The 27,689-nt window shown below is 39.8% G+C and overlaps 1 protein-coding gene across 3 annotated transcripts in view; it reads right to left on the bottom strand.

Moving 5' to 3' along the window:
• acss3 (acyl-CoA synthetase short chain family member 3) overlaps positions 1–27,689 on the bottom strand; it is a 74,535-nt gene that overhangs the window by 24,756 nt on the left and 22,090 nt on the right. For all 3 annotated transcript variants that reach the window (XM_088073036.1, XM_088073037.1, XM_088073035.1), the window contains exons 9-13: positions 25,470–25,573; positions 3,323–3,418; positions 2,415–2,478; positions 855–936; positions 374–496 (exon numbers count right to left, since the gene is read on the bottom strand). In XM_088073036.1, coding sequence (XP_087929162.1) covers positions 374–496; positions 855–936; positions 2,415–2,478; positions 3,323–3,418; positions 25,470–25,573 — 469 coding nt within the window. The remainder of the gene's footprint in view (positions 1–373; positions 497–854; positions 937–2,414; positions 2,479–3,322; positions 3,419–25,469; positions 25,574–27,689) is intronic.

Below are 27,689 nucleotides of genomic sequence, written 5' to 3'. Positions count from 1 at the left end.
CCTGAGTTTATCTTCTGCTTTTGTCTGTAAACAATAATGGAAAAATGAAGATATTTGATTTTGGGAAGGTGTATGTACGCATATATGTTTAGTTATTAAGAGAACAGGTTTAAATTAACTAGTTAGCTGGTTAATTAAAAATTCAATGACTTATGGAGAAGGGATGGGATTAAATAAATGTGTATTTCTTCTCACTCCTTTTCAAATATGTAAATCAAATCATCATGTGTTTGACCATTTCTTCAGCTTTATGTTTTTAATTGCCTTTAAATATTACTTTAAAAAATCTATTTTCCTTTTTCAAATGTTTGGAAAAAAATCAATCTAAATCAAAATAATACCCAAAAGAGGAGTTGGGAAAACCTTGTCCTACCTCCTCCAGTGCTCCAGCTGACAACCTGTGACCTGCCACATTGATGACATCATCAGATCGGGACATGATGTAAAGGAAGCCCTCCTCATCCACAAAACCTGCATCCATGGTGTCGTAGTAACCCTGATGGTTGAACAGGAAAAATGAAATCATGTTTTAGAATATTTGGAGCCTCAGAGATGATATATGTGAATTAATGGAGTGAAATTACTGTTGTCTCTCCATTTGTTTATATATATATATGTATATATGTAAATATATGTAATGAAAGATTTCACCACTAGGGGGCCACCTTTTACCACACTTGTACCACAGCCTACTTTTAAATTATTAATCCAGTATCATAAAAGGACAATTGAGGGAACTTCAATTAAATTGAATTGTTCTTATAGAAAGTAAAGTACTGAAAAATCTGATAACTGTGCAAATTACTTAATGTCCAATGAACATCATAATCTGAGGAAACATTCACACGACTTACCGGGAACTTGGTGAAGTAGAGTTCCTTGAATAGAGTGTGATTTTGCCACAGCGACAATGCTGCACCAGGTGGTAAAGGTAGTCTGAAGAAAAAAGGAAAATGCATTTAAAATGTAGCTCTATCCTAATATTTCTCTTTTACCCCTGCCTCTGTCATAAAAGTACAAAATATAATAACGGTGAGTCTGTGCTGCTTTTAGACAACTTCAACAGGTATTCGGACCTTTGGGCCCTGAGCAAATTGGTTTGAATTCCTTTGAAAACACAGGAAAAAAGGCAATAAGCAACTTGGCAAGAAATATGATGTAAATTGCAAAAAAATTAGCAGATTTATAATATTATTTTTTAAAAGTTTGGGGAAAATATAAAGAGATGTCAAGAAAAAAAGACTTTTCCAAAATGTTTACCATGACTGTGGGAACCCTGAAAGTTTTTAAACATTTTAAATTCATTAAGCATCAAGAGCAGTCTATAAGATTTACTGGATAACCGTCTTGACACACAGCCAGCCGCTGCTGGACTTCACTACGCCTGACTCACACTGAGACTTGGCACACACACACAACACACACACGGCAGACAGGAGAGCTCGGTTACTCAATCTCTGTTTATCCATGCACCACCAGTAATCCCCCTTCTTGACCAGTATCCTGACCAAGATGATCCCATTTCCCAAGTTTGAACCCTAAACATGCCTCTGCATGGATTGATTTCACTTCATGGATAATATTCGCACCAAAAATCTTATCTGATGCTGATAAAAAGAATAGTTTCTGCTGTTTATGTCAGCAGCAAAAAGCTACACTCTCCCTTCCAATATTATTTCAGCCAAAACTAAGCAACTGATGTATGAGTGTTGCTGCCTGCATTTCTTTTTTAGAGTCTTTCACTGGCGAGTGCCTCCTACGCACAAAACCCACACTTGAAACAATAAAATGCATAACAAAAGCAACATTATATAATTGAAATATAATTTATACAAGCACTTTTTTGACTTGGCATTAAAGTACACACTGCTTAGAAGCCATAAAACACTACAGCAACCTCACTCTCTGTAAATATTGATTATGATTTTATGAAGCTGTGGATACAGACTTTCTGGCTACAGTCACACAGCTGTTCCCGTCTGCTTGCAGCTCTACCTGAGGTTATCCTTGTGTGCACTACATGCAAGTTCCTTGGAAATCCCCCGTGCTGGCACTGAGTCAATACCAGCAGTTACAGAGAACAGGGAAATGGAGTTGGAGAGTGATAACAGATAGTAGCAGGCTGGAAGATAAGGCGGCACAAAGGGCTAAGGGTTGACTGCAGGAGCTTTTGATGAAGTCCACTTTGCACAGGCAGCTTGTTAACAAAAACAGACACACAACCTTTGCAACACAAAATTCTCTGGAGTCACATACAAGCCCCTTGACAGTGAATTACTGAGATAAATGACTAAAAGTTTGTTTAAATTTAATTAGAGTGAGCTTTTGTGTCGATTTTTTAAATATGTCGGCATGCAAAGGTGAAGCAATGACTGAGCTGCTCACACAGCTGTGAACATAATCACTCAGCTTACCTAACCACGATATTTCCCAGGGTTCTTGGCTTCACCTCCTGCATGTCATCATCGATCACTGTGACTAGAGGAAAGGGAAGAGCATTCATATTCAGAGGTGCTGTATCACCCGCTGGCAAACTGGGAGAGCAAAAATATTAAATGCTCTGCAGGGAATGACAAGCAGTTGATAAGTTTTGTCCACTTCACTTTTGCTTTAAAGGTCCAGTGTGCAGGATTTCGAGGGATATTTTGGTACAAATGGAATATAGGCGTAGGTATAAGTATCTTGTCTTTAATTTCTAATCACCTAAAATAAGAATTATTTTGTTTTCGCTACTTTTTGAATGAGTTGTTACATGTTGCTCTGCCATGTTTCTATAGGTAGGGCCATTCAGGGTTTACTTAAGCTAGTATGCCAGATAAAGAAATGAATTCATTAATAGCATACTAAACAGCCTGATATTGTGTGACCCATAAGCTATGTTGCCAAGAAAACTTAAATGTAAAGTTATATTATGCAGGGCAGATTTTAGATTTTTTAAATACAGATGGATATAAAGTGCACCATGGATGAGATTTTTCCTGTAGGCCAAGCCAAGTAACGTGAAACTGCTTTATTTAGTGTTTTTATTGGTTTTAATCACCTAGTCCCTCTGTTTTGAAAACGAAGCTACATGTGCGGATAATTTTGCTCTCGGTTAAAAACGCCTGAAAATTGAGCAGTAAAAGAATCCTAATCTAGAGAAGTTTCAGATTATTGCACTCGGCAATCCTCACTCATATACACCACTAAATCTTGCGCACAACTCCTTTAAATATATCTGTAATTTTCAATTCTGAAAATAAGAAAAAGTTGAATAATGAGCAGAAAGTGAAATAAATGTGTACTTCAGGTGGGATGTAGATTGACAGATCTTGACTCTTACCATTATAACCTGGAACTGGTTTGCCAGCCTGACCTGCGGGTGGCGTGAGTGAGTTCCCCAGACCGATGCATGAAGAGGTGATGGCTGAGCCGGTTTCTAATGAGAGAGACAGAGAGAAAAGAGATGCATAAAGATTCAAATCTATGTGGGAGGCCCATAAAGTTTTAGTCAAAGCATGAGAGCTCTGGATCTGTAGTGCAACGCCCACATCTTTACAAAGCCTCATAGTTTCTGGCTTTTTTGCTTTCTATCAAAACCTACTAATAGTGGGCTGATCAAAGAAGCTTGTGTGGTGTTCGGTTGCATTGTTCCTGTGAACAGCATTAACCTACATTATGCAAAACTATGACAGCTTCAATGGGCTCTCCATGACTCCTCCACCCAGCTGTGCTCCGTATACAGCGAGGACCTGCCTGTTTGTCAGCCCTGCCAGCCCGCCCACACAATGAACACAATCGATCCAGCTCAGTAAATTAGATGATATCAGAAATCACACAGCAGCAGACCAGCCAAAGATCAGCATCTGCCTCCTTTGATACACTGAAACTTGAAAATTGAAGAAGGATTTTTCAGTCACTGTGTGTTTGTCAGTTTCTTGTCAAAAATGCAAAAACAAAGATGCAGCCGAATGCTTCCATCTGTCTGACAGGTTTTCCTTTTCACACAAGTAGAGAGTTTTACTTACCTCAGGTGTGTCTTAAAAGGAAAATGATGGTATTTTTTAACCAGGACCATATTTTCCCACGTTTTTGTGTTGAAGTTTCCAATGGAGACAACTATTTTTGAAATTGGTCCAGTATTAGGAAAGAGCGCTGCAGCTGGCAGCTGCAAAACAAGCTGCAATGTAAAACACTCATTCGTCAATTAATGTCCATAATAACAATAATAATCTGATAAATCTGGCAGGCTCACATTGCTATTATCAGTGTCTGATAACTTTATAGAAAGGTTCCCATAACAGATAAAGAATGGTTTTTATGAATTTTTTTATAACTTTATAAACTTTTTTTATAACTATAACTTTTATAACTTTATAACTTATCCAATTTGTTTTTCATTGTGTGTAACCAAGATCTCTGTAAGGATCCTTTGCATAATGTTTTCAGATGCAAACTCAAACATTTGCTAAAGGCATTTAAACAAAGGTTTATGTTGTAATTAGTTATATTCCAAATTCTAAATATCGCAGAAAGATTTTCATTTTATTGTCAATGCATATCGGTTCCAAACATCGATTATCGCTCTCATTAACTACTAATTATTGGTATCAGCCCTAAAAAACCAACATCAGTTGACCCCTAGTGTTGATAGTGAGTTTATTGTGTTATTTTGGATTTTAATGCATCAGGGATGCAGGATGCGAATGTAACTACATCACTGGACCAATTTCAAAAACAGTTGTCTTCGAGACAAAAAAAAAAAGGAAAATGGGATCCAGGTTAAAACTTCAACACAGTGATTTCTATTATTTCCTTTCTACACAATAACACACTGTTGCACATCTGTTTGTTTACTTGTTGCTTTTTGGACTATCTGTAGGTGCATGCTTTTTGCACAATAATTAATCTTACAAACAGTACTGAGAGCTTCACTGGCTGTTAAACTAAACATTAGATCAGATTTGTGATCGCCCTTCAAAAAGCAGCTTTTTGGCTTTTAAACAACAAAACAGCTAACAAACAAAATACAGCTAAATGACTTCGTGAGCTGCCCTTCTTGTTCACCAATATGCAAATTAATGCACAAGCTCCTCCAAAAGGTAATCAGATCATCTACTCTATAGGGAGTGCATGCAGTGTAAATATGTTGTTTCTGTCATGTATTGTGCTTGAGTTATTGTGGCGGCGAGTGTCTTGGCACTTCCCCTCGTTAATATGCAAATTCATGCAGCAAAGGTGCACTAAACCTGAATCAGATCTGTTATTGCACAGGGGGAAGTGTACAGTTTCAATCACGTATTCTTTTAAAATATGCAGTCAGTGACAGTGCTGACAGCAGAAGTGACTTGACTTCTGAGAGGGCAAAGGCCAATGGCAAAACATTCAAGCTCGCAAGCCTGCTATGCAAATGACAGCTCAGTCGATACGACGGTGATGCACAAAAAAACATTTTAGACTCCTCATTAAATCTGGTGGGAAAGCTACAGCAACAGAGGCGCCCACCAGGGTTACACACCTGTCAGCTACAAACACTAAGAGTGGGCTGCTGGGAGAACCTGGCCACCAAAATGCTACATCTGCAGGTGCCCTGTGCAGATTTCTTGTAAACAAAGTTTGTTAAAATACAGTGTTACTCACCAAAAGGTACAGTCTGAATCCTCAGGGTCGAACAAACATGTCGAATGCAGTTCCTTCCTTATAAAAGATTCACTAAACCTGTGCTGCTCACATTCACGTTTGTTTAATGCATTGCTGCCGCCTGTCAATCAGTCAACCACTGGCAGGAATTTGAGTATTTCAGACTCCATTCCTGTATTTGTGTCGCTTCAGGAGTAGTAGTAGTAAAAACACATAAAGTACAAACAATATGACACAGAAACATACAACAGTTGACATTAATCTGGACACAGGATGATTTACACTTGTGCACATTCAAGCTCAACACGAGAGGATTATTAAGTATCCACCATAACTCCATAGGGCCTATAATTATTCAGTGGGCTTTAAAAAAGACAAAATCTCCGAATAAAACCACGTCCAATGTAGTACATAGCACTTTCAACAGGTCATGAAAACAACTCATATGATCTTGTAGTGGATCACTTTCGGATAATAAGCTAGCAGATAAAAACCAGCCACATAATATGGAGCCTACATTAAATGTTTTTTGTATATAGTCTTGTATTGTTTGGATTATGCTTTCAGCCACCGGCAGGATCACAGCAACGGCACCACCATGACTACGATGCAAGCCGAGCCATCCATTCAACAGAAGCTTCAAATATACAAAAATGGCATTCGATACAGCCCGAGTTCAGATCGTGAAGTACCTATAAGGTACAATCTTGAGGACATGAGGTCAACATTAACCACGACAAAATTACCGCCATCATTTTGTTAAGGTACCAGTTTGAACGATTTAAGTGCGTACAGGCTGCTTCCTCTCTCTACTACTAATCACGTGAGTGCAAATGTCTCTAAACCTGCTTTCAACTTCAGCGCAGCAGGCTTCAAAGACACGAGCTCAGGGCTGCTGTTGGTTGAGGAGGGGATTATATTATCAAATGAAGAGAGCAAGGAGGAAGGATCTGGAGTTAAAGACATTGCCCAACCACAGTGGCCTCTGAACTGACAACCATGTACGCCTCATTCATCAGTGGCGGGTTAGCCACTCCCTGCAGGGTTCAAAGCCCATCACTGTCAGACGAGGCCACATTCGGCACCAATGATAAAAAAAAGAAGATTTTGTATTCCTGTAGGTGTGCATTAAGTCCCGTCCATGTGGTCAGAGAGCAGGGTCACGACAGAGTGATGACAGACCCCCTGTTGACCAATCATGCCCTTTGCTTTCCCCCTTCAGGAGCCCATTACTCCTTGCATTGCAACATTTACGGCTATCATATAACCCGAATGGAACTAGAGCAAAGGGGAAATACTGAAACTTGTAAAGAAGCTGAAACATATTCACAGTGTCTGATTTCAAGGTCAGTTTGGCACGTTTTGTTTGGTAGAAGTTTTTTATAATCAGTTGGCTGTGCAAAATTAAAAACTAAGGATATAATTAGAAAATAATATTTTGATTAAAAGCTAGACAACATCATCTGATCCACATTTTAATAACAAGCCGGTATCGGAAAGCCAATATATCTGTCTGACCCTGACGGAACCCATGAGGGTCCTTAAAAGGCTCTTCTGAATTGCACGTCGATTAGGGCTCAACACATGCGCTGAACCGTGTCAGCATGAGCTGAGCGTTTAAACTTGGCTGTTTACAGCAGGGGCCAGGGCTCGCTGGCGGCGATTTAGGCCCAGGCAAGGAAATTCGAAAACCCAAATGAAAATAGACAATATAATTGGACCTTGACATTTTACAAGGCATGCAGGGAGACAGCGGACTGACTGTGCAGCTTTCAGGCATGAAATCAAACCAATACAAAGTAAAGCGATATCAATGAAAATTAGTTGCATCGCTAAAACATTTTTTCTCACATTTACATTAAAGATGGTGAGCTGACAAGAGCTGAACTCGGCTCCTAAAGGCTGACTCAGATGTTTGCAGAGAGCTCCCAAGGTTCCTTCCTCAGCCCACAATATGACGGCATAATACATCATAACACAGCAGGCTCTGAGAGATACAGAAACAAAAACGATTAAAATATTTACCTGGGAATAGGGCTGCAAGCTTTACAGTTTCAGCATCGACACAGCAATGTGTATGTATGCAATAATCACATTTCAGGATGTGCAATGTCAAGCAAAAGGAAAAAAGAAAAACTTCAATAGTTCTCATTTTTTGAGACTCATGTAGACGGCCAAGCCTGAAATCATTTTGATGCAGATGATGCACTTCACCAATAATTCGAATTAATTATTTCCAAATAGGGCTATTAGTGAACTATGGACAAAAAAATACAATATTTTTTTCATATTGCAATATACTGTATATCACAGTAAAAGAAAATGTCAGTTTTTTTCCATTATCGTGCAGCCCTGTACCTGGAAATATGTTTTATAGTCTGTCTGTGCTTCAGTAAGCAGACACTATCACTACTGATGCAGAAATATGACTATTGACACCCTCAGCACTTTGATTTCCCCACAACTCAACAGTATCCTACATGAATATCTTGCCGATGCGACAAAATCTCATCCAGTGGGGTTATCTGTCCAATATGGGTCTATTTACGGGTCAAGATGAAAACGTCCTTGAGGTGAAAGAGACAAATTCTCTCACAGCTACTACTCTGGTCACATTGTGCCGAGGAGATTAAATATGCTGGATGGGAGAGGGAGACAGCACAGGCAGAGACAGGTGAGTGAACGCTAGAGGGGAGTGAGAAAAAGTGAAAACATTGTCTGTGGGCTGACATCAATCACACACACATATGCACACACACACTCATGCTGTGTGCTTGTCTATCTGCTTGTCTGACTAGCTGCTGGTCCTGGCGCACACATCCAGAAACAAAAACACACCTTGGTATCAGTCTTCTTTTACTCCCATCACTGTCTTTTCCTTTTGCTCCCTCGCGCTCCCTCGCGCTCTCTTTGCCTCTGTACACAAACAAATCAATCTTCCTTCGACCTGCTGGAGATGAGCTCGGCCAGTGAGAGGCATTCTGAGTGTGATGAATGGGCTGAGGGAGGGGGAGGGTTGTTGGAGGATGCGTCGGAAAAGCGGGACGGGTGATACGGAGGCGCCTTTTCAGCTGAGAAGGTGCAATCGAACAGCCGTGCTCATTACTAGTAGCTTGGGGGGGGAACTGCTGTTCAGGAAAACAAAGATGGCTCTCTGATCCTGCACTCTGTATTCTCTGCAACTCCTCGAGCACTCTTTGTAAAAGAGATGAAACAACTGTCTCCTCACACAATGTGCCCCCTCCACAGTGGCTGTCAGGCCTGCACACTGAGACACATAAAACCGATATGGGAACAGGAAATAGTGGCCACAGAGTGCGACTGGGACTGACCAGATTTAGAACATGAAATAGGAGGAGAGAGAAGCAATAACAACAGAGTGAAAAAATTTAATTTCCCCTTGAGGGACAAATATAAAGGTATGTTCTCTTTCACAGCTGCAGATCCAATGCGGGCTTTTGCATAGATGCAATATCTGCTGAAAGGATACACAGAATTAAAAATACAAAGACTGCATCAGAGTGATGAGTGTGCCTTGTTAATCGCCTTTTGCTACTTGCAAACCAGCACCTCACCAGAAAAAGTGTTCATTTTAGTTTTTAAGAATCTGGAGAATGGCCATCGTAGAGCTCAAGTACACTTCCCAACTATAAACGGCGTGATATTCCTGCCTTGAACAGGCAGCATCAATGCTGCGTTTGTCTGTCTCTATGTGTCAACTCTGTAATGGTCTGGTGACCTGTCCAGGGTGTGTCCCACCTTTCGCCAAAGGTCACCTGGAATCTGCTCCAGCCCTACAAGACCCTTAACAGAATAAGCAGAATTTATTCAACAGATGATGAATAAATAAATATTTCGAAGCAAGTGTGTAAAATCTGCTCTGGAGGAAGCCGATTCACTTGTCTGCTTTTTTGAAATATTCACATTCGATGTCAGGTTGCATCTGAAAACTGCACAAAATCAAAGTATAAACAAAATTTAGAAATGGCACTGAGCTCTAGTTTGTTGATTCTTGGAAGGACAGCAGCAGTGAAGCGAACTCCTCCACTAACTGGTATAACACACAAACAAACAGCACTCACTTCACGTGTAAACAACAACCCTGTCAGAAATAGCCACAAGGGTGCTTTGCTTTCTGTACATCATATATATGCACGGCAGCGCTCGTGGTTGTCCTGGTGATATGTGGTTGCTGCGGTAACTCGGTCAGGAGCTAAACAAGTTAGCCAACCCGAGGTCATTTGGAAAGACGGAGCGGCGTAGGAGGATGAGAACAGATGGAGAGAGAATAGATTGTTTTTGTCCCTTTTTTGACATTGTTTTCTTTTAAAGTACATGTTACAATTTTGCTTGTGTCAGACAAAATGATAGCGACAGGGAAACAATATGAGAACAATGAAATAGGATATCATAAAAACTTCAGAATTGCAATAGAAAACATGTCTACCTTTAGGACTGGTGTTTCATTTCCCTGCTGTTTCTCTGAGAATCTGCTTCCAAGAATGAGTGACGAGCAAATCTCACTACAAACTTGTGGGATTAGTTCTGCTAGGAGTCTGTGTAAAACAATACAACTTAAACAGCTCACACTAAGACCATCATTGGCAGTCTGCTGAGGAGCAAACACACGAAGAAAGCAAAGGCTTGGTTAGCCAAGCTTTTCTGATTGGGCTGAATGTCAAAATGAAGCAAAATAACAAGAGAAGACAAGAGAAGAGAAAATGAAATGTGTGGGGACTCAGAGTAGGTTGCAGCAACTACAAAGGGTTGGTGAAACCGCCCACCACAGACAGACATGTAAGCAAGATGAGCAATCATGTATAACATGTGCACGCACACAGGCACACACATCCGCACACACTCTTCAATTTTCAACTCCGGACTCTCGGGACAATTTCATTCCATCAGCTAAAAACATTGCCTCCCTTATCACTTTTCAGACGGCTCGCCTCATTCGCTCAGAGCTAAGTTTATGCATACAAATTCACTACTTAACTTGCTAATGAAAGACCCCGTCTTGTGCCTTAGAAACCTCGGCAGACAAATAATATAATGGCTTGGAATGAATGCAGGACGAATTCCCAGGTTAGAGAGCCAATGACAGCAGCCGCCAATAAACAACGAGGTAACACAAACGTGGCACCTCGGCTCTCGGATATGTAATTACAGGAGCCGCGACATCTGTGCTACTGTCTCTGCAGCAATGTAATGAGACCGAGTGAGCGACAGCAGCTTTTTGCTGCTTGGTGTAGAATGATATGAGACTCCCAAAGGTGGGCAAAGGAGCACGAGGTGACATGACTCAGGAACAATTTTACAGAAAAGAAATGATTTGTTCTTTAAAAGGAGAAGCTGAGGGACTGCTCTATTTGGAGAAAAGGTGGGACAGAATACCAATAAGGTGAAGAATATAAAAAGACTTTTTTATAATTCTTGTTTTAACAACGAACAGCAAATACAGACAAATGAATTAAGCCTAAATGTCTGTTTGCAATACAGAGTCCACATATTTCCGAGAAAAGGCCAAAAACTTACTCAGCCCTTTGAAACCTGAGCAAATTTACTTAACGTCTTTAAAAATCATGGAAAGATGGCAATGAGTAAATACACAAGATATGACCTGTACTGGAAACTGCTGATATAGGAAAAAGTAATCAATACAATAATACAAATTATGTGATCATATAAAAAAAATTCTACAAAAATTATGCAAGGCTAAATTGTTTCTGCTTTGTGGCACATCATATGGAGGACTAAAAATATCCATTACCCAAGTGTTCACTACCAAAACGTTTCCATTACATAAAAGTTAAATAAATACATAAATGTTACATAATGACATAATTGAAAAATCTATTATTTTATTGATTACTTTCTGACTATATTAGCAATTTCTGGTACAGATCCAAGAATTAGCTAGAGATTTGTAAAACTTTAGGTGAAATTTACCTGAAATTAGCCAAAAACTATGGAGAGAAATGTATCAGAACACAGAAAATGAGCTGAAAAAATTGCTAAGATAAAATAAAAATAATAAATATCTGCAATCAGAGATTTTTTTTCTTGTTACCTAATTTAAAATGTATTTCTTTGTTTGTTTACTTTTTCCAGCTAAATTGTTTTCTTGTCAGCTTTTTTAAAATTAGTTAGTTACTGAATTGGTAATTAGTCAGTATATTGCTGATTGCCCATTTTCCCCACATTTTTTTAAAGAAATCAAATTTCAAAGGTTAAAATACTTGCAAAGGTATCTGAACACTGTGCAAGAAAACTGGTGCCCATGCAGGTTTTAAAAGGTTAAACTTCCAGTTGCAACTTTGCTTAGTAAGATAAAGTAAGATACTAAATGATTCAAGAGGCCAACCTGCTCTAATCCTGACAAATGTTGAGTGCAGAGTCCCTAACTCATGCCGTATACTGTTTTTGAAATGAACGCAGACAATATGCTGAGAAAGTGCCACAAATCAATAATACACGCCCAACTTAACAGATCACTTCCAACTCAATTGATGGACACTAAAAGTTTGTTAACACCCAAAAACTTGCGCCCCGATGTGATTGTTGAAAGCAGGCGCTTATATCTGCTGCTTTATCAGCCTCCACTCCACTAGTAAGGTTCGCTACAGTGTTTTGGAGTCTTGCCGCATGGATTCGCTCCCATTAAACCACAGGGCCATGACTGAGGTTGCCCACTGAGGTCGGGTGATAAGGCCTGGATCAAAGTCTTCGTATAAATTAATGCCAAATTTGTAAAATTGAGGTCAGGACTCTGCCAGTCAAGTTTCACCTGGAAATACCATTTCTTTATGACTGTCACTTTGCATATGAGGGCAATATCTAAAAACAGGCTAGAGCCTTCCCCTAAGCTGGCACAAGGTTGGAGACGATCCATTGTCCGAAGTATCGTTCAGTGCTGTAGATTCAAATTTTCCTTTATTGGGGATCAAACCACATTCAGCCTGCAACAGGGCGTCCACATAGTTTTGGTCATACAGAGAATTTAATACTCACAAATACAATTGTTCCAACTGTATATTTAAAGAAAAGCAGCATGAATTTCCTTAATTGTGTCTTCCTTAGGCTGAAAATGTGTTTTATGTGAATCAAAAAGGGCCACTTTATGTACAAATCATGAAATGTGTCAATATAAGCCCTTCTTACAGCACAGCACAAGAAAGCAGGAAATGACAACAATACATGCACTTAATTGCCTTGAATCGTCTTTGTCTGTACTTGAATAAACTTGCCAAAAGCAGACAAAAAGTAGCAATTAAACTGCCTATTTATTTCCTTATGGCAGAAGAACAAATATCAAGAAAAAATGACCAAATCATAGTCTTACAGTCCTACAAATAGGGCAGGCAAAACTTCTAAAACGCTCCCAGCAGTTGGGACCACGGAGAGCTGCAGCTTGAGAATTGTCATTCCTGAATCCCTTGCGGTCAAGATGGCAAGCTAGGATAACAAAAATGGGGGAGTTATGCTCTTACACTGAGCGTAACTTTAGAAGATCACAGCCTGTCAGGTACTGAATTATTCTACAGAGCCTCCCGTTTAATATAAGAACACAAGAGGGAGGAAGAGGGGATGACGTGCAGCAAAGGGGCCGCAGGTGGAATCAAACCCACGACCCCTGCGCCAAGGACATAGCCTTTGTACATCGAGTGCCCACTCTACCAGCTGAGCTACTGGGCGGCCCGAATTAAGTGAAATTTTGATTTAAAAAACTTTAAAGCTGGGCTTTAACAACACAATTAGAAGTTATAATGCATTTGAAGTTATATAAAATGCTTAAAACCAATTTACAACAATTTTCTATGCAAACAGCTGGTTCTTGCATTATTATTATATTATTATATTATTATTATATCTACCAAAGCAACTCCACAATTACAACCAATATGCTGATAAGCTGACCACTGAGATGCCAATTGTTCAAAGATATCCTGCAGGTTATGGTGATACATTCTAATTTAAATGAACACTACAGAGGCAATATTCCTGCTGCTTTTTGGTTTCGGGTTAAGATTCCTCATTAACCCCTGATTCAGTGCATTGCTCTCTGTGTGCTGAGTAAGTGAACGCCAGGCTGTTAAAAGCCTGTTTTTCTTCAGTAAGAAGATGTTTTCAAGGAGGCTGTAAAACTGCCCTTCACAGACTCTCCGAGGCTCCGACTTTGTTTCCAGGAGGAGGAGGATGTGTGGAAAACAATCTTGTGCCAGCACTGCATTTGGCAAAGGGCAGGAGAAAATTGTCAATTGCACAATTTATTTGACAGGATGGGTGGTTTGAGGAGGTCCGGCTCACTTTTTTATGGTAATTCAATCCTGTGCGCAAAGGTTGTCCGTCAGAAAGAGTCGGTGAAACAAACACCTAAGACACTACAGTAAGTCCACTACCACTGACTGCTGACAGCTAAACCCTGCCAACTGGAAACACACATTTGTTGCCAGGCAACACCAGTGACATCAGCAACCTTCATCATCACCCCCCTCCACCCCCTGCCAATGGCACTTGGCTCTTAAAATAGCGCACAGATTATTATCAGGCTTCAAAATGGCAGACATTTTCTCGTATGCACATAAAGGAGAGTGAGTCAGCTTCAGGTGCCTCAAAGGTGCAGGCTGTGCCTGAATGTTGGTTTTGGGTGGGTGGGGGTTACCAGATGTTGTGTGTGAGTCTGTGTGCATGTGAGAGGAGCATATAAGCACAAACAGTATGATGGTTCTGGAGGTAAAGGGGAGGAATGGAGGAGAAAGTGCAGGTGAAAACCACAGTGGTGTCACGTCCGGGCTGATGAGACAGGATGAATCAGCATATGAGATGACAGCGGGAGGCTGAGCAATGATTGAGTCCGCTGCGCATGGGAATAACGAGCACAGCAATCATCTCCACTGTGTATCAGGAAAAAGAAATCTGCACCAGCCGAGCGTTGCAGAGTGAAAACTAATCAGCAAGCTAAATTGGTTAAATTAGTCAAATTCTCGGCCGTGTTTAATATTTCTAACAAAGAAAGGCTAATTTTTTTTTTTTTTTTTTTTTTTTTTTGCAAGACAAAGGAAAGAACACTGACAAAACAAAAACATCAGACAGTAACACAAGAAAAGTAAATGGAGGGAATATAATGATCCAGCTTTCCCTCCCCACGCTGCCCATTCTTGAGAAATCCTTAAAGGGATAGTTCAAACAAAAAAGGAAAATCCAGTCATTATCTGCTCACCCTCAGGCCGATGACAAGTCAGGTGAAGTTTATAGTCCACAAAACACTGCCAGAGTTTCACTGGGAAAAGGGGTTGCAATCATTTCCCGAACAAGTGAAGCAAATGGTGACCAGGATTCAAACTTTTTTTTAAAAATCCATAATAAAACCGCAAAATGTCTCTATACTGCTCCAATGAAGTAATCCAAGTGTCCTGAAGCCCCGACGTGCCGAGTTGTTTTGAAAAACGTCACTGGCGTCATGTTTTTTGCCTTGTTGTAGCCTTAAGCTCCAAGTGAGGGAGCTGCTTCACCCAAATTTCCATCAGCATGAGGGTGACTAGATAATGACTGAATTTTCACTTTTGGTTGAACTACTGTGTCCCATTAAGAGTAGAACGTGTAAATTTGATGTTGCATGCAATCACTGACAAAAACTGACAAGTATAATACCAGTTGGCATGAAGGACGACAATTTGTCTTTGGACTTGTATTCCCCTGAAATCCAAGCCTCCTGGCTATATTGTTTACAATCTAAGAGCCTGAGACAAGTTTCAACCCATGACCTCCCCTCTGCTGCACGTCCTGCCGCCTTTCCACGGCTTGAGTCAGTCTTTCTTTCATTTCTCCAAACTCTGGGCCTTGTGCAGATCTAAGAAAAGCTCTGCGAGGAGTGAGCAAGCGCCGCTGGCTCTTTGTGTAATGCGACTGTTTACCAAATCAGCACTGATAAACCAGTTGGCTGCAAGGTGAGGAAAGTCCCACAAGGGATGGATGGGAAAATGTTTGAAAGTGAGCCTTTTTTAATCTTTTCAGTGGTATGCATCTGGCACAGCTGATGAACTGTTCCCAGTGTAAGGAGATGGCATAAAAGATAATAAATTAAATGATGTATCTTTTAAGAGGGGCTTTAATGCAGACGCACACTCAGTTTGATAAATAAATAATTCTACAATGATGATACAGCAGCTTTACACTGAGGAGCTGGAGAATACACTTCAAAGGTCTGTCAGAGACAGGCGTCCAGGGTGCGAGTTCAAAAGAATTTTAATCAAAAATCAAATACAGTGACAAATATTTTAATTCATTTATTTTTAATTTAGCACAAAGCCTTTCTCATAATGTCCAAACACACAAAACCGACATCAAAGTGGCAATGAAGGCCAACTGTTGCATCGTCTCAAGTCACCGTAAAGTTTAACAGACCACATTCTGAGCCTGTGTGAGAGGAAATAACTCTCCATACCAGCAGGAGGCGATAGTGTGTATTCGTCATTTAAAAAGGGAAAACAGAGGACCAACAGGACCAATGTAACCGTAGTTAGCCAGCTACCATATTAACAACACAAACAGATGGTGAAAGAACAAATGCTAGTGAACAATAACACAAACATTTACAACTGTTTATTTAATTGGATTAAAGAAAACAATCTTACTTTAAGCCTTGTGCAGACTGTGAGATTTTATTAATCTTTTAAATTTAGTGCAAGCTAAACTATGCGATATAGATTTAATTAACTTGGGCATGAAGTTTGATGTACGCCCACTGAATCACAGCGTTCATCTGACATACTTCCATTGATGCCAATATGCATGAACAGATCGTCGTCAGCGTGAGTCATCCATCTATGCCACTGTAGTGGCAAGAGAAAAGTGTAAACACACATGAATCGAACTATTACTATAGTGGCATTTATGTGTGTCAAAAAAAGTCAGGAGAAGGAGGATGCAAATGTGGTCGCAGCTGTGGCTGGAGGAAAGACGCCAACTTGGCATGCCAATTTTGCAACGAGACCTCGAAGTATTTATTAGCGTCTAAAAGCATTTAGCAGTGTTGCACTTATCAGTGCGTCATTTCATGCTGCATTTCCGTTGGTCGGTCAGTAGACGTAGGTCGTAACAGCAGTCACAGAGTGAGAAGGGCATCGCAAATTTCCGACACTGTCAGAATTTTATTCCAAGACCTTGACGACAGACATCCTCGAACTTCTCTCACTGATCGACATAAGACCACTGGTTTAGAGCCACGACCAAAGATATCACCACGTTTCTTTCACGTTGGCCATCTGTGACGGCCAAAAATTGCACAGTGTATACTGGTCTTTATATAAAGAGTCTGTTGTGAGCTCAAACCCTTTGGACTTAAGCTTTGTCTTTACTTTTCTCACTGCTGTTTCTTTCTCTTAATGCCAGTCAGAGTAATTTCAATCACTAATGGATCATCCATCTCTGACACAGATTCAACATGCTACTGCAACAGCCAACGAGGTCTGACGAGGGCCAATGAGGGCCAGTGAGGGCCTTCAAGGACCAGCTGGTAACAATGGTGCAGGAAACACAGCAGCAACTAGGGCTACAGATGCATACCAATGGCCTGACACTGACGGATGGATACAAAAATGGAAATTTAAAAGAAGTGAAAACTGGAGGGTTTTTATTTCTATTTGTGTGTTGTGATGCCTGGTGGTGGGGTGGGTGGCCTCGACACGTTGCTCCCTCCTCTCGTCTAATTGGCCAGCTGGGGAGGCTTCATTCAAGGATTACAACCACTCATTGCTTCCTTTTGTCTATCCAACATTTAACAAAAAGAAAATTCAAACTCTTAATCTACATTGTTCTGACAGACACAAAAGACAGTTTGAGAAAATAAATTTTGCAAAATTATCATTCTTATTTTTGATATGGAAACCCGCACTGATAAGCGTGACACGGACCCTCGTTTGTCTAATAAAGATGTCAAAGGCTTCCAAAGCAGGAGTATTAGACGCACTGGGAATGAAAACAGGCTGGTTTGGTGTAGTTCAAAGCAGACATGTCTGTAGGACATGGAAAAGATGTTTTAAAATACTTTGTCGATATATTTAATGGCCTCACAGACCACTGCCGTCTACAACGCTGCCTCTGCTAAAAGGCACATTATTATATTCAGTATACAGCTGTATAATGTGGGGTTTGCTTATGGAGGTCAACAAGTGCAGGTATGTTAGGAGCTCTGGAGGAACTCATATTATTCTTCATCAGAAATGTTGTGTGCCACTCTGTTCACCCACGCTCCCCGTCATCACTCATGGCGCCTGTTCTCTCACCATCGATTACAGCTTTCAGCTGCTGAATATTACATTCCAGGGCTACAAGCATGAAGCTGGGAAGATTTATGAGCAACTGCATCAGTGATCGATTTTGGTCAATTTTTATCTATTTTGCAGGTAAGGTACAAGTAGAAGGACAGATCTATCAATATTTATAGCAGAAAGCCAAATGTGTGAGAGAGGGACTTAAAAATACTGTCAAAAGTTTGAAGAATGTGTTGATTCTGAGTTGGACTCTGGGAAATGCAAACAAACTTTGCTTTCAGGTGTTTTGACTGTAATGAGTTTCTCAAGGAGGACTCTGTCTCTCCTTTCTGTGATGCCCATTTTGGAGTAAACGAGCCTTGAATGTTAAAATGCTTTCCATTGACAAAGTTGCTTCTTCTTCTGTCAGAGGGGAAGATGAAGGAGGGGTGTCAAGGGACCGACATTGCTAAAAGTTGCTTGATTGATGTCCTGTCTCCAGGGAGATGGGCGAACACTGCGCCGTGACACTCCCAGCAGGGTGACTCATGAACTTAGTACAGGCGGAAGGAAACTGTGTACACACAGCTTTTTATCTTTTACTGACACTTGATACCTGTCTGTCAATATAAAAACACCAATAAATTTTAACTGTTTATATATGCAGCAGTATAGAAGCCCATTGCAATAAGTTTTGGGAAGACAATCGAGGCTTATGACCACAAAGTAATCAAGATGCCCTTGAGCGAAACACTTGAAGGGATAGTTCAACTCAAAATAAAAAATACATATTTCCTCTTGCCTGTGGTGCTATTTTTTAATCCAGACTTTTTCGATGTGAGTCGCCAAGTGTTGTAGAGATGCTCGTCTTCTCACCAATATAATGGAACTACAAAGCACAACAAAATGCAATCTGCAGCGCGCGCCAGACACGATGGTCAACCCGGAGAATGCTGCCATGTAGTTTTGAAACTTTGAAATTATTTAGATATTTCTCATTCATTGTTATCTCATGCTGGTTTGCATGCTGTAAAATTCGACTGGATGCACTAAGATGCCCTGGTATTTTTTGGCATACTGTGCTTTAAATACTATGTTCTGGGATTAGGGATGTCAATGGTTAACCATTAACTGGTTTAACAGATAGACTGTATATAAAGATGGACGACATGCCCCCACTTACCCTCGCTATGCTCAAGCGAAGCTGAAATATCCCGAATACGGTTGTGCCATCTTGCTGGTGACATCATTCGAAACCAAAGTCTGTGCAGTAGTGATATCCGCAGTGGGGGAGTTCCCACCAAACCACCCATCCGACCTTTCGCGAGCAGCCCCATTGAACACGAGTGCATGGATTGGCTGTCACAGCTGTCAATCATCCCCTTTTTGTAGAACTGAATAACTCATTAAAACTGAACTTATCTTAAAAACAAACACTTCCACAAACATCAGAGTCAGGTGACGACTTGCCCTACAGTGGTTACTGCTTGTAATGCCTTACAAACCGATGGTGGCAGGGTAGTGCTGCTATAGAAACATTGTGCCCAGCCTCTGGTCTCCCCCAGGTTGCCCCAGTGAGTAAGCGGCCTAATTCTTATGCCACAAAACCCCCTTCAGCATTGTTAACTATGTTATCACTGATAGCTCCGTTAGCAGCGTCAGCACAACTAAGGGTGCTACCTTTGACCACCACACGCCATCTCATCTCTCATCACCGACATCTATATAGCCGATATCTCCAACACTCTGCAACTCGCACCAACACAATTTAGACTGATAAATAGCACAACAGATAAGAGGAAAAATGTGTATTTTCATTTTGGGGTAAATTGTCTATTTAAATCATGAAGCTGGCATTAAGTTCCGTTTCATATAAAGGATTCACCTGAAGACAAATGAATTTATCTTGATAATAAGCAAGTTGCGTTTGCTGTGTTGGAGGAATGAATCAATATATGTCACCCATTTTCATGCTACAAGTCCTGGTAAACGTGCATAATCTATATCAGCCTTGGGCAAGTCTTGTTATTAGTATGATGGATTAATTGTTGGTTTTAGTCTCCTCTGGGAAACTGTTTTTGAAAAAGATCAAATAATGCCAGCTGACAAATACACTCTGAAAAAGTTGCTCTGTTTCTTCTGTAACTTCAGAAAGAAATGACAAACTAATGATGATTTAATGAATATGTATAACGTGGCAGCGTCTGTTCCACCCACGCATCTGAAGTCAAACTGCCTCAGACACACAAAGAGAAAAGCAAGTGAGACGAGGAGTGACCCAGTCTACCGTGAAAAAGTGGAGAACACATTTGGATTGCAGCGCCGGCCGCCAGCTGCCAGTTATTGAGTTTAGCAGGGGGTGAAGAATCCAATGGGATTTACACATCGAGACAGAAATCAAGAGGGCGCCAGAGGTTTTTCTCCAAACTCAATAAATCACCTGGCGAGGATAGTCAGAAAGTGTGACAGGTTTTTTTTTAATGTGTGTGTGTGAGGGAGAGATTCAAACTTGACGGTGAAACAAACATCCTTTTGTTAAAGTGGAATGAAATGTTATCTCACAAACACCAAAGCCTTGTAGAGAAAGATGAAAATCGGCAACTCTGTTCAACACATCCAGGCTGGTGAAAGTTCAGTTCATCCGTCTGCGCTGTCGGTCAGACACAATCTAAGATGGAGGTTCAGGTGGAGAGCAACGTGATGTGTAATACAAAACAGTAAACAACTAAATCACACAGCGCCAAAACGCTTGCAAATGTCATAATCCTGTGTCTGCCTGTGCATATTTGTGCCTGTTTTAAACTCTTCAAAACTCTCCAAACATTGTAAATATCAACAGTAAACGCTCCGGAAGCCTCATAATAAAAAAAAGAAATCACTGTATGGCTGTTTAAACCGACCATAAAAATACCACAGAGAGGGAATTCACTGCCTTTATTGCATTTTGGCAGATCGATTTTCACTTTCTAGGTAGGGTGTGTCCGTCACTGCACTCGCACATTGGACTGAATCTTTACTTCTTCTCAAATGAGACAGTCTGGCTTCACAAAAACAGAAAGTTTTGGTGCATTTGGCCAGTTCTCTGTCTCATGAAAGCAAGTTTACCACCAGAAAGTTGCCTTCGACTTTGACACATGATGGAGAATGATATGATGCCCTGCGGTTCACAACATGTCCAGATTTCTAAAAAGAACAAACTGTCTAAATTTCTCATTTGATATGTGTGTTGTTTCTTTAACACTATTTCTGTGGAGAGTTTTGATGTTATATTAATACTTTTTCTCTTTGCAGAGCTTTGACTACACACGAAAAAGCACAAGTAAAGAAATGAAAATAAAATAAAATTGCTCTGGTTTTGAACTCTGAACTTGGACTCCTCCGTGGTTCTCTAACACACTCCAGCATATCCCCTAACCGTCAATTTAAATTCTGACACAAACATTGGAGACTTCTCCTGGCTTAAATCTAATAAATATGGACGTTTTTTTCATCATACTTAATCCATAGATCCCATTTTACAGTTATAAATGGCTATTTGGGTGGAAATACCTTGCAGCTATGTGGTGAGTGTGTATGACTGAGAAGCCTGTTACTTTTTTGAGGCATAAATTGGACAGACTTAGCTAAAATGGGACAGCCTTATCTGCTTGTTGGTATTCGGCCCTGAAATGCAGACTCCAGAGGATGCAGCTTTGAAGTGGAACGCAGCACTCATGTGATAAGCCCACTGTAGGGTCAGCAATTTAAACTCAAGAGCCTGAATTGATAAATAACATTCCTGCAATATCACATTATTGAGCTCTCCACACTCCCATTGAGGCTGCACAGACCAATCAGCCAAGTGGGCTAATCTGCGCTCAGATCTGAGTGTGTACAAACTCAAGGTCGATGGCGTTACGACGGTCCAACAACAGTATTGATCCCATATTTAACACAGAGATGTCGTCTTGTCCAGCCATCGATCCTCCGCTCTCGCAGGCAGGATATTACAAAACAAAGAGACAACCGATTGTGCTCTTTCGCTGTCACCGGCACGTTTATCATAGCTCACCGGTACTTGGGAAGGACGGGGTTTGACATTAGCATGATGGCACGGTGCCTGGATTCAGGCGCTCCATCCAACTAAAAGCATCGTACCCATTCAAGAATAAAAACTGAGGCTTAATACAATGCAGCGGAAGCTAGAAATCCAAGATTTCAACAGTGGTGGAATTTAACTAAGTACATTTAGTATGAAATTGAAGTCCTTGTGCTTTACTCCGCTACATTTCAGAGGGAAATACTGTATTTTTTGCTTCAATACATAAAGTTGACAGTGTTGTTTATAAATTAAGATGTTTGCATAAAAAAAACGTAAGAAGGCTTTAGAGCGACCGTTTATACAAGTACAGTCGAAACAATTGTTGATGAGTCAATAAGTCGATTCATAGAAAATTTAGAGTCAATTATTTTTTAAAAACATTTAAGTTTTTTCCTATTTTTTAAATGATTTCAAAATTTGGGGAGGGTTAATTTCAATATTGTTTATATTATTGAGTTTTTTTCATGTTTTTTTCTTCTTTTTTAAAATAATTTTGATCTTTGGGGTGTTTTTTACTTGTTTTTAAATTTTTTTTTTATTAATTTTATTTCTGCATTGGGTACTACTTTTAAAACTTAAAGTACATTATCCTGATTATACTTACTTAGTTGAACTTAAGTAACATTTTCAATACAGTACCTTTACTTGTAACCAAGTTTTACTTGAGTAAAGGATCTCAATACTTCATCTATCACTGGATTTCAGTTATGCATGTTATCATCAAAACCCACAACGGCCATTTGTATAATATTTGTATAACAGGTCGACTGTGAGGTGAAGAAGGGAGAAATTACAAACTTTCAAAAAAAAAACTACAAACTCTCCCCTCTTTGTCAAATGTACAACCAGCCGACTGTGAATTAAGGGGCATGACCTAGCCTTTTAAATGATGATCGTGACTCAGCCTCCGTGAGCCTGACATTAATCTAAAGTGCATCGGTGCAATGTGGCACTGAAGTATTGACTATGTTAATGGAATTTTCAAAGAGTAGACAGATCTAAATGAAAGCCCTTCTCCACCAAGGCTGATTAAACACAAATTATTGTAATCTTGTTTTAGTGAAAATCGACAGAATCCCTGTACCGTTGGTTGAGTCCATTTTTTTTTGTTTTGGACCCTTAAGTTAGGACAGTTGAGACTTATTATCAAGTAGTTTGGCTGACAGCATGCTTCAGTGCAGAAGCTATTTCAATTTCCGCTCCTCCACTGATGGACAAGGTGCCCGTGATTGTTTTCTTTCCTTTATCTCTTCGCTAAGCACACAACTTAGTCCTCACATCTCAGCCAGTCACTCAGTGTCCCATACGGGCGCAAAGTCAATTAAACATTAGCGAACTCCATGAAAGGGAATGCCAATCAAACCTGCTGTTTAATTGCTGCCCTGGATTGTGACCGGTTGAAGCAATGCTCTCTGGGAGTTTTCCCACCTCACTGTGGCTGAGTGAAATTTTGAGGTGAGGAGATCTGTGGTGGCCTACTGGGTGTTGATCAATAATATATTGAAAAGAAGTTGGAGAACAGAAAAATCAACCTTAATGCATGCATATACTCGAGAGATTAGATTTTAGTTCAGGTGCAATGAAGTGGGGTTTTTTTTGCATAATTACTTTTAGTACTTTTAGACTTCTTTAAAGGGTCACTTTGATGCTTTGCAACCTCGACCCAATTTTTATATATTTCTGTGTCTAAGTGACTAATGGGAACCACCATTATTAAAATTGGTCCAGTACTGAGTAAGAGCGCTGCAGCCAGCAGCCACAAAACAGGCTGCAATGTAACAACTCAGGGCAATTATGCACCATCAGTTAACATCCACCTTAAGTGCATGCTTTTGTCACTAACAGGCTCAGATTGTTATCATAAATGTCTGATCGCATTATGCAAAGGTCAAACTTTAGTTTAAAAAGTCAAATATCTATCACCAAAACCACCAGACTCCTTTAAAATAAACAGTAATTTTAGCCTGCATAGAGCATGTATTAAAGTGGGGTCTGGTGGGTTCGGCAATTGTGATTATGGGCTGTTTTTGATTAAACAAAAAGGATCTCACTCTTTAACATAAAGGTCTATCTCTGTAGGGATCCTTCCCATAATGTTTTCAGACACTTAGATACCTTAGCATCATAAGGTTCTATGTAACATTTTTGTCAAAATTGAGTTATTTATACATCCTTATTCTGTTTTGTTTTCCTTTTTTCCCAAGTAATATGCATTTTTGGAATTTTAATTTAGTACATAAAAAGGTTCAACTCATTTTTGCTTTTTTCGAATGCCAGACTTTGATGCTCAATACCTCAAAACCGCTCAGATAATTATATATATACTGTATATACATATATATAAAATTTTGGAGCCACTATCTAAACATCTGCCGATATAGATGATGTGCCCAGAATATTATGTATCCCTACAAAATAAGGTCCAGATTGAAAACTACTTTGAAAAAAGAAGTTACCCTTAGTTAAAAAAAAGTTAAAAGAAAAAAAGATGATATTTCTCCAAAATGATCTACAGTTCTCAAAAGCATTTTTTCATCTGCCCTGCTGCACATCCCCATCTAATTGTGATTGCGAGTCAAATAACTGGCGCAAATGATGTCGCTTTGTGTGATGATCAGTTCTCACAGATGCTTAGAAAATCAAACATTGGAGTCTTTAACGTCATAATGACTCCAGTAGATGAGATCCAATCCCCTGGTCTATAATACTAAACATAAAAGGGATTCATCAAAAAGGGGAGTTTGATAAAATGTGCTTCATTATGACAGCAGGCTTTCGAGGGAATAGTGATTTCCTGGAGTTATGCTTCTTCTCAAGGCCAATTTAATGTCAATGGACTAATAAAATACAGCAAAGACCACATTTATAGTCCTCTCACACTGATAAGCTAAAGAAGAGACCAAGTCTTAAAGATCAAGTTAAATTAAAACATTATATACAGTTCATGCTAATGAGCACTTGAGGTCCTTGAAATGCTTTCTCAGGATATTTATCATAAGAGCTTAATCCCTGAAGTTTGAGAGTGAAGCGCTTCTCAACTTACTAGACTGACATAATTAATTGCACAGGGCAGCTTCACACAGAGCATATTGTTGGGGATAAATATATAAACAATTTTCGCTTTAACCATCAGAAATTGTGTCACAATACGTCCAGAAACTGCACACTTTGTATGCTGGTCTGGCTGTTATATGATGCTTTATACCTCAGAGTGAAAAAATAAAATAAAAAATTTTAAAAAAGGCAGGAGAACAGAACATCATTTTTTGTCCAGCTTTCACTGCACAGCTCAGTCACTCATATCTACGAGTCACTTTGCATTTTCCTTTCAAGTTTCAATTTACTGCTTCCTGCCCAACATGCAACTTTGGGCCAAAAGGGAAAATGTTTGCAATCAGACAAGACAGGTGCACTATATATTTATAAATCCGTCCCAGTGTAGCTTTAAATAGAGCGCGTCAATGAGGTAAAAGTCATGGTTGTCAGATTCAGTCCTAAGAAAGCAGAAATCTTCCTACCAGTCTGCCACCAGTGATCCAGGACAGGAACCCCAAAGCTCCTCTTTGCCCACTCCAGCGTCTCCACATCACAGCGCTCGCCGGCCAAAAATAACGACCGCAACCTGCAAGGACACAGAGTCCATCTGTCAATCACCTTGAGGAAACTTGATACATCTGCTCTGTCACAGCAATGGTCAACAAATGCAAGGGCAGAATATATTTTATGTGTTTTAACCAAGTTTGAGTGTTTACATGCTCAAAACAGTTCCAGAGTATTAACTATAGATTTCTGAAGACTTAAATGTAAAAAATGTATGAAGAAATAAACATAAATTAGAATAAAATTTGTCACAAAGGGCATACTACTGTCAGTTCAGTGTGGACGTATCTGCATCATAGATCTGTGTCGTTAAAGCCCCCTTCAGACTAAAAACTCGTGATGAGACAAAATTGTTTCAAAATTGAGCAGAGAAATTTTGCAGCAGTGGGAACCTCTGAATTTAGAGAGGTTGCACAGAATGATTTGACTATCTTACTTTAAGAAGCTACAAATGATATTCAACTACATAATAAGCCTGAATATGGAGAAGACATGCCGTCTCGTCTATTCGCATTGGTGTAAACTGTGAGAATGTTGGAGACCAGCGCATTCATGCAAGTTTCTACTCGACATGATAACAACGTTAACAGGCGTGGATTCAGCAAGAGCTGGACAGAGTAAGACGTGCTGTGTTGCACCGGGATCAGGGCCTCTCGTCTTTGGAACGACCTGCCTGCAAATCAGTGACTCGTTTTAAATCACTTCTTCAAACCCATTTTTATAAACTTGCTTTTATTTGATTTTGTCTTTTAATTGTTTAAAAATGTGTTTTATTTTATTTCCTTTTGTTTGTGGTTTTATTGCTTTTGTTGTTTTTGGTCTATTTGTATTATTTTATATTGATATTTTGCATCCTGCATATTGAATTATTTGTCCTTTTGTTTTAATTTGATCCTAACTTTACCCTAGTTTTGTCTCGTCCGTTTGGATTTCTGTTGCTGTATTCTATGTATCCTATTTCTGCTTTTGCTTTTGCCAAAGCATTTTGTGAACTCTGTTTTTAGAGGTGCTATAAATATAAAAAGTTGTTGTTGTTATTATAGTGTAGATGAAGTTCACAAATTAATTAACTGATTAGCTGAGAAAGGGGTAAGAAATAATCAGTTTATACTTCTTCCTACTCCTTTTTGAAAATGTAAGATGCAATTTCTTGCTGCTTATTTATGCAATTCATCTTTTTTTTGTATCGGTCATTGACATTTTATTTAATTTTTATCTTTTTCTTTTTGTTTGTCTTGTTCGAAATAAATATCAATCTAAATTATCATTATCATTTTTATTATTATGGCAGTTTCACGTCATATCGCTATGACAATCAGCTAAAGTCCCACCTACACTGAGAGCGAGTCAAGCAGAGCTGAGCCGAACCACGCAGCAGAAATTAGCCATAAGCTGCTCTTTCTCCTTAATAAAGTTTTGCCCTCCGTATGACCTCACCATCCGCACTGATGTAACCCTGGATCATGGAGTACCTGGAGACCACAAACTCTTGCAAGTACATCTGAATCTGTCAAAGTTGTCCCTCCCTCACAAGTCACTCCATGTTCGAGCTGTAGTTTCCTCCTAGTTTGGACAACTGCTGCTTCATAAAACCCTCCCTCCATGACCTTTAGGTGACCCAAAACACTGCAGTTTCTATCTTCAGCCTCCCTTGATTCCTCCCACATCATTCTCTCCCAAAATCCCTCTGATGGCTGCTCATAACGAATTCACAACACTGCTGGCTGCTCACTATAAAGCTGTGGAGACATCTGTGAGCCCCTATACGTCCAGGCCACAGTGGAGCCGCAGATGCTTGTCCCATTGCTACACTTTCCCACAAATGACCGCCGGTCATCACTCATCGCTCTCAACCCTCTGCAATGGTGAAATGACTTTCCAACTCCAATCAAACTTGAAGCCATATTCTATCTTCAGTAACAGGCAGAGAGATTTTCATCATGTCACTTTCTCCCCACTGAATCATATCTTGTCTGTTTCTCTCTCTGGATTATATTCTATTCTCTTTTGCACTTGACTGATCTTTGGTCTAGGGAATATAATGTAGTCTCTGGTTTTCAGAAACACTGTGTTCGTGGAAGGCAGGCTACAAAAAAAAGTTGCGATTTCATGTTAGTGAGCAGAAAAACATCATAAAT

Source organism: Plectropomus leopardus, chromosome 22, assembly GCF_026936395.1.
Source record: "Plectropomus leopardus strain MGB_pleo_1.0 chromosome 22, ASM2693639v1, whole genome shotgun sequence".
In the NCBI taxonomy this organism is placed as follows: Eukaryota; Metazoa; Chordata; class Actinopteri; order Perciformes; family Serranidae; genus Plectropomus; species Plectropomus leopardus.
Note: the sequence above shows the minus strand (reverse complement) of the source record. Positions and strands in the feature narration are given on the sequence as shown.